Here is an 8,245-nt window from a genome sequence, read left to right as displayed (position 1 = left end):
ACTGAATTATTTCGAAATAAATGTTACAGGAATGAAGAAGCAAACTCCGGCTTTCGGGATGGAAGACCTCGAGTCATTCGAGTGGAGAAATATTAGGAGCTGCGTGGAAGAGGACTCACACCTCCCACCGGCCTGTGTGTGCACTGCTCCTGTCAATAACTGTACTATAATTAATACAAGAGCAAAAACAACAACATCAACAAAACTTGAATATAACATGGAACTGATTGCAATTCGGAAAGTTTATTTATAGTGCCCTAACATATGATATTACAAGTAATTGTAATACAGTTGTGTAATTAGGCTACAAGTAGCTATAACGATATAAAAAGTATCATTAAGTACATTTATTAGTATAGGCTACTTTGTCCAAATAATTATGTTTTTGCATGATTATCAAGTAATGTATGCTAAAGCCTTAGAAAAAACGGTGGGATTATATATATATATATATATATATATATATATATATATATATATATATATATATATATATATATATAAACATAAAAATATAAAAGACAAATGGTGAAGTGGCATCATATCATCCGTTAACTATAGCACGAGCGTTCTGTGAAATATATCAAAAAGAAAGAAAAATTGCAATAGATAAAAGGCGGAAAAGCGACGACTAGTACGCACAGACCGCTTTCCTCGCAGGTTTTGTTCCGGAATTGCGTTTCACAACGTGAGAGAGGGGCGGAGATAGAATATTCAGATGAGCTGTGATTGACAGCTCCTGTTTCTCCAGTGCTCTCAGAAACTCGCCTGCTCCTTCCAGCAACTCTTCACTCTACACTCCCGAGCACTAAAAACAAACGGACGCTAGGGGATCTTCATGACGGCACTTCGCTGATCGCTTCCCTTTTGCGCTTTTATTTATTTTCTTTTATTCGTTTATCCCTCGACTCGATTGTTCGATGCGTTGATTCTATTGAGCAACTTGTTTTCTGCCCTCCCGCGTTCCTCTTCTGGAGAGAACACTCGAGTCTTCATATAATAATGTCCTATCCTCAGGGTTACCTCTACCAGCCCCCGGGCTCTCTGGCGCTCTACTCATGTCCGCTGGCCGCCCCGCGGAATGAGGAGCTGGCCCGGTCCTCCTCCGGTTCAGCGTTCAGCCCGTACCCCGGATCAGCTGCATTCGCAGCCTCCGCCAATGGATTCTCCAGCCCTCTGTCCTATTCAACAGATCCGGCCACGGGATTCCCGTCCTACATGGTAAACAGCGCTGTTGTGGATTTAGAGCCATCGCTTTTCACAAAGTCATTGTTCTTGATAGGAATGCATGAATATTACATGATAGGATGCTTTTGCTGAAGGGTTATACTTATAGTTCTGGGTTAGGGAGTTGCCATGATAGTCTTGCATGTGTGTTTCAAAGGGAAAGCTTATGCGGGTCATGAATACAAATGCTATTATCTTGGGGTTGGTGTTACACTGGTGCCAACTACAATACATTACGATTTAGTCATTCTTAAATAAATAAATAAATAAATAACAACAACAACAACAACAATAATAATAATAATAATAATAATAATAATAATAATAATAATATAGTTATTTCTTTAGACCAATAAAGTATGCTATTTTTTGTTATAATATTAACAAGTGTAAATGTGCATTTATTCATTTGAAACAATAAGAACTCGTCTGAATATTTCTTAGAATACCTTCTTCAGGCCCACTTTTACATTCACTTTAAAAATCTTAATTTACACAGCATTATTTTTAGACACTAGGGGGAAATAATATATATATATATATATATATATATATATATATATATATATATATATATATATATATATATATATATATATATATATATAATGATCTTTTAAAATTATTGTTGAGAAAATGTTAACACGAATGTGCGTGGTTGTGCGTACCTACAATCCTAGAGTTGCAGCCTATATATTTTTGAGTTGTCATTTGCTTAAAATTTTGAAATGATGTGTGGTTAAATATGCGCTATTTAATCGTCAATAGATGAATTGCAATGCTAATGACATGGCACATAATAGCGGTTAAAAAATGGTCCATATCCAGTGATTTTCTAATAGGATTTGTAATGCTGCCGTTCACTGATATGCTTCTGACAAAACACACTTACACTGGGGGAGTCAGGCTGGTGATTATGCAAAATGACTGCAATTACCCATTATCTGTTATCCACCCCAGTCCCATGTAATTGTGCATTCTGATAATTGCACGAAGGATTAATCATTGTTTATCGGCTTAATTATTACCATTATTATTATATTTTTGGTTACACTTTATAATAACTTCGAATAATTACATTAACATTGTATAATGCTTAAGAGATCAGTAGTTAATATGCATTCAAATAGTTAGAAAAATAATGAATATATATATATATATATATATATATATATATATATATATATATATATATATATATATATATATATATATATATATATATATATAGGCAAAACTTAAGATCATGATGTTTGACAGTGTATAAAATATTATTTATTCTAAGGGTACTCCGTATGACGCGCACACTACGGGGATGGCAGGAGCGATAAGTTATCACCCGTACGGGAGTCCCGGTTACCCGTACCAGCTCAATGATCCCGCTTACCGAAAAAATGCTACGCGTGATGCGACAGCAACGTTAAAAGCGTGGCTTCAGGAGCACAGGAAAAACCCTTATCCCACAAAAGGAGAAAAGATCATGCTGGCCATTATTACCAAAATGACCCTCACACAAGTGTCAACCTGGTTCGCTAATGCCAGACGAAGACTCAAGAAGGAGAACAAAATGACATGGGCACCTCGGAATAAAAGTGAAGATGAGGATGAGGATGATGGGGAGGGAGAGAGAAAAGATGAACGCACGGATAAAATCACGGACAACAGCGAGGTGTCTGCGGACGATGAAGGTATTTTTATTTATTTTTTTATTATTATTATTAAAGCGCATTTTATTATTCAAATCATTTAGGCCTATTTGTGCTGTTCGTTTGAGGTTTTATTTATTTAGTCTATGTGTTTATTTATTATTTATTTGCCACACGGGTTCATGATAGTCTCATAAAAGTGAAACTTTTGTCACTTTGTATTTTAATATTTTATTACATTTTAATAAACGCGTAATAAATACGTTGTTACGATAACTTATATTCCATTGATATAAATTTAGGTCTACATTAAACTAATATAGAGTTATGGAATAAGGTATGCGTGAATTAAAACATTCGCGTCGTTATACCATGCAATTTGTAGAGATAATACAATGTACGTTTTAGAAACGCTTTTCCATCAGTACACTAACTCACAGCTGTTTTATTTGTCTACAGGCATCAGTTTGCACGTCGATGCCCTGACAGATCACTCCTGCTCAGTAGAATCGGACGGGGAGAAGGTCACGTGTAGGACCGGGGACCTGGTTTGTGATTCCGGACCTGATACCAAGGACAAATGCGACGGGAGTGATGTTGACACGGGCCCGTCACCCAAGCCGGTGACATCCTCTCCACTGACTGGGGTGGAGGCCCCTCTCTTGACCCACCATCGCCGAGAGGACACCCGAAACAACCTCAACAAAACATGCCTGGACAGTCAGAACCAAACCGTCAAACCTAAACTATGGTCATTAGCCGAAATCGCCACTTCGGACCCAAAGCAGCAGCAGCAGCAGCAGCAGCAGCACTTGGTGCAGAACTGTCCCCCGGGCGTTGGCCTTTTGACCTCCACGGCGCCCAGCGCGTCTCCGGCGGGCGCAGTGTACTCCGCCACCTCCATATTAGGAAGGCCTCTTTATTATGCCTCTCCGTTTTATAGTAATTACACAAACTATGGCAACTTTAGCCCACTGCAGGGCCAAGGGATTCTGCGCTATAATTCAGCTGCTGAGGGACTTCTGCACAAACAGACTGGCGACCCCCTAATAAAGACTAATCCAAACCAGACTGAACAACATTTCAGGGCCCCCAATGCAGAATCCAAAAAAGGTGCGTGAAGGGCATAATGCTGTATACACTGACCGACGAAAACGCCATGTGGTGGGCCTACCAAATTATTATTTCACTGATTTAATGTTGGCATATTTAATATAGTATTTTGCAACTATTAATTACTTTGCACAATTTTATATAGTTTAGTTAATATTAATTTAGTGTTAAGCAGGCTATATGATTAGCCTTCATATTTTTGATATATTTAGAATCAATGTTTATCTTGTCCCAATTTCAAGGTTTTCATTTTATTATTAGAAAGTGACTATAATTAGAAACTACCCAGCCTAATTAGTAATTTCCCTCACAATCGAAAAGTAGAGCAATGGAAGTAAATATACTATATATTTAAGCTGTCAATCGATGTAGGTTATTTCCTTTTTCTAAAATGGGTATGTATTTCCTACAGATCCCACCGAGGTGTTCACAGTAAGACCCCAGTCTTACCTCTCGAGTTAAAGGAAGACCCTTCAAGTAAGTCGCTAATTTTAGCAACTGAAGTGTGTGTTAATAGTCATGAGATATTCTGATCATAACAACGGAAGATTTCCAAATGCCACTTCCTCATATTTGATCTGTCGCGTTCTTCCCACTGTTATGAGTATGATTATGAGGCCTTGCCATTTACTTCTACTGCATTTGATGGATTATTGTTGTTTGGGAAAAATGTGCATTTCTAAATTCCATGCAATGATAGTTTTGTTTTATTCATATTTTGGGGGAAAATCGACTGATGCAGGTTTTGTTTCCTTGGTTCACAGATAGGTGTCACAATTGCTACGAACAAAGCGAACAAGCCATCACCTCTCTCTCTCCTCAAGCTGTTTTAAACTAGCATTTGCTCTTTACGCGGATCCTTTTGTGTGCCACTGTACAGCCACGGACTACAGAGCACCTGCCTATAGACTTTATTAACCTAAAAGTTAAGATTATAGAAAAGCAAAGCAAAGAAAAGAAAAGAAAAGAAAAGAAAAGAAAAGGACAAGGAGGACCAACATAAAAAGGCACAATAGCCAATTTGATATGGATGGACTGTTCATTTATTGATGAAGTACTTTATCCCAACATATGTGACTTCAATGAGGAACATTATTTCTCAGGATCCTTTTAGTAGCTTCATTGCCACCGGTTGTATACATGCGTGGGACATTATATGCCTCCTATAAGACTTTATCTGCTAGAAGTGTGAAGTGTAAACGAGAACTCGGGACTGGTATAAACTTGACTAAGAGTGGAATACATTTGATATTTATTTTTGTAATGACGGCGACAGCCTATAATTTATGCAAGTTGTATTGCAATGGGAACTGAACATTGTTTTGTAAATAAATTATGATTGGTTTTTATTTAAAAAAAAAAAAAAAAAAAAAAAAAAGCCGAAGTTACACAGTGTTGTTAACGAGAAGACTTTTACTAATTTATATATCTGATTGTAAATAAAATGTGCTAGTCTACACTGGCACAATTAGAGTGGCCTATTATTATTATTATTATTATTATTATTATTATTATTATTATTATTATTATTATTATTATATTTTTTTAAGTCCTTGATTTTAATATTGTTCGTCTGTCTATTCTATTCTCAAAATAATTATAACATCATATGATATGATAATAATATCACAATTTACACGAATCGTGTCGTGATCGTGATCACATATTCATATTCATGCCTGCCATACACATCAATTTACAGGTAAATAATGTTCAGTACAATCGCATATTTAATGTAGCGTTGATACCACAATTTAATATCACAAAGTATTATATTTAGCCAATTAATTGCTATTTTTTATACCAAAAAAAATAAATAAAAAAAAATCGCTTATTAAAAATATAATAATATTATTAATAATAATAATAATAATAATCTAATATCTGTGAATATCAAGTCTGAATGTTGAATGTGGTCTTGATAGCAGTGAATAATAAAGGCTGCTGATAATCCAGGCCTTCATCTATTTTTCAGCATGATGAATACAGGGCTGGAAAGGAAGCGTTATGAGCTCCCGGCGGGTTTTAAAATGGTCAGTCGGGCTTCATTATAGACCAATATTGAACGATCCATAAAATCGTGTCTAAACACCTGCCAGCTCCGATGGGGCCCGCGCGTGTGTGTGATGGTAATGACATCTCTCTTACGGGCCACTCCGTTCAAATTTAAAGGCGTTAGTTAAACAGATTATTATCACTCACTGTGTGTTAAATTTTACAACTTTACGATACAGCAAAAAATGCTATAATTATATTAATAATAATAATAATAATAATAATAATAATAATAATAATAATAATAATAATAATATTTTTATCAGATATTTTTATTTATTGTTTTAAATTTGCATTTTTTTTATAAATCATTATTATTATTATTATTATTATTATTATTAGCCTAACATTATGCCTATTGTTTTAATTCTAAACATGACATCGGTGCTCCAAATTGTTATTAAGGAAAGTATCATCTTTCGTAATAATTAAATAAGCATTACAAATAACAATATTAAAACATTTTCACGCTCGTTTAATGTCATGACAGACAGCATGTATTAGGCTAGACCTTTACTCGGTGAATTCAGGTCAGTACTGAGATACATTCTGCCGCTTTTCTCGATAATATAAGGTTAAAATTGTCCTTTGAAGTGGGTGTGCACATAGTCCTGAGCGAAAGGCTTCATTATTAGAGGTAAATTATTGAAATTCAGGCTTTAATCTAAGGTGGGATCCCGTGGGGGGGCGGGGGGGGGGGTTGTCTGTTGTCAAAATGGAACCACAGGGGGTTTCCATTCATACTCCCTTCAAATGTCAACATTTGTTCTAATAAAAAGAGTTATTGTTTCTGTAAAACAACCTTTGAAAACATCAAAGAAGTTCACCCACCTCTGTTTGATTGGGATCAGGTAAAGGTGAGGGAAAATAGCGCGAGACTGCTGGAAATGTGTTATTAGACTGATAACATTGATAGGCTCATATAAGGGTATTTATTTATTCGGTAAGCAGATGGATTCGGGACAGTATTTTTAGTCATCCCATTGAATGGGACAATTATAAATGCTGGATGTGACAATGTCAGTAAACGTTCTTCCCCTTATCAATGATTTCGATGTATGCGTCAAATGGGCCAACATTTTAATTGCGGTTACGGGTTGAAATAAAAATAAAAACAATGATTGGATCGATATTGCCTTTTAATGCGTTAATAACTTAAACGCTCTAATGCTGTTTCATCTTTAAGAGGTGCTTTGTATAAAATCGTTTGAACGCCCCTTTCTCTATCTGTGTGCGTGTTAACACCACATGTGCTGATCTCACATAGTTCAGTGAATCCAACTGGAGAGGGCAAGCACATTAAGACACTTTGTGAAAGCAGCCTCTAATGGACTCCCTCTATTCTGCACCGTTTATCTTTACAACTTTAATCTACCATTAGACTCAGGTCGTAAATAACATTTCAGTTCAGGAAAGGAGAGAAAAAAGTATTTACAAATCGAGTACATGTGGGTTTAATAAGACACATCAAAGTCTCGAGGCTCTAAAAGTGTGTCCTGGGTCGGTTCTTCCATAAAGATGTCATAGAAGATGTCATCCCATTAGACTGATCAAGGCAGAAGAGAGAGTTAGTCCGCTAATAAGATCATTAGATCCCCTAGGCCCCTTAGGCCTTTAACTGACAAGGGCTGGGTTTCCCGATAAAGTTGCAACTTAAGCTTTAACGATCATCTTAACTAAAGTCGCCGTTATTTTACGATGGAGTAACGCCTGCTTCCCAAACCGGAACGTAGATTGCTCGTTATAAAGTAAAACATAAGTGCTTCGTTACGGGAGCTGTCTAGTCCAAAGGTGCTGATCACTTTAGCCAGTATATGTCCAGGTGTTTGTCTTCTCAAAATGAAAATAAGTGGAAATACTGACAAACATTGAAGTTGTCTTTAACCTTGTCGAGGCGCCGAAATGTATCACCTAACTATTACAGAATCTAATTAAAGAAATAATTATAGCTTTAGTAAGACAGAGTTTCAGATGTATTGATGCTCAATCATAGAGATGAATGAAAGTGACGCAATAAATGCATGTACCATGAATGAACGCTATATGAATCATAAGGGGCTCTCACTTAGCCTAAAGTTTTGTTACTTTGGCTGGAAACTGAACAAATGCACACAGAACAGGATTAAAATGACGAACATCAGGATTGAACTACTCATATACCTGTCTAAATATTAATAGATCATAGAATAATAGAGTTCAAGGCA

At 36.1% G+C, this 8,245-nt stretch overlaps 1 protein-coding gene across 1 annotated transcript; it reads left to right on the top strand.

The window, feature by feature from the left end:
• Nucleotides 1–716: 716 nt before the first annotated feature.
• LOC127454398 (iroquois-class homeodomain protein irx-2-like) lies at nucleotides 717–5,464 on the top strand. Its single transcript, XM_051721584.1, has 5 exons — nucleotides 717–1,221; nucleotides 2,513–2,915; nucleotides 3,333–3,986; nucleotides 4,399–4,463; nucleotides 4,751–5,464. The coding sequence occupies exons 1-4, from the start codon at nucleotides 1,003–1,005 to the stop codon at nucleotides 4,446–4,448; spliced, it is 1,326 nt and encodes a 441-aa protein (XP_051577544.1). The 5' UTR covers nucleotides 717–1,002; the 3' UTR covers nucleotides 4,449–4,463; nucleotides 4,751–5,464.
• Nucleotides 5,465–8,245: the final 2,781 nt, after the last annotated feature.

The sequence above is a fragment of the Myxocyprinus asiaticus genome, chromosome 16, assembly GCF_019703515.2.
Source record: "Myxocyprinus asiaticus isolate MX2 ecotype Aquarium Trade chromosome 16, UBuf_Myxa_2, whole genome shotgun sequence".
NCBI classification, from domain to species: domain Eukaryota; kingdom Metazoa; phylum Chordata; class Actinopteri; order Cypriniformes; family Catostomidae; genus Myxocyprinus; species Myxocyprinus asiaticus.
The sequence above is the reverse complement of the archived record's forward strand: the minus strand, read 5'-3'. Positions and strand labels throughout refer to the sequence as shown.

Excerpts from the sequence above, each read along its gene's own strand:
- LOC127454398 (XM_051721584.1), top strand. The coding sequence starts at position 1,003 with ATGTCCTATCCTCAGGGTTACCTCTACCAGCCCCCGGGCTCTCTGGCG. Across the intron at positions 1,222-2,512 it reads CGGGATTCCCGTCCTACATG|GGTACTCCGTATGACGCGCA; the intron begins GTAAACAGCGCT and ends ATTTATTCTAAG. Across the intron at positions 2,916-3,332 it reads GGTGTCTGCGGACGATGAAG|GCATCAGTTTGCACGTCGAT; the intron begins GTATTTTTATTT and ends ATTTGTCTACAG.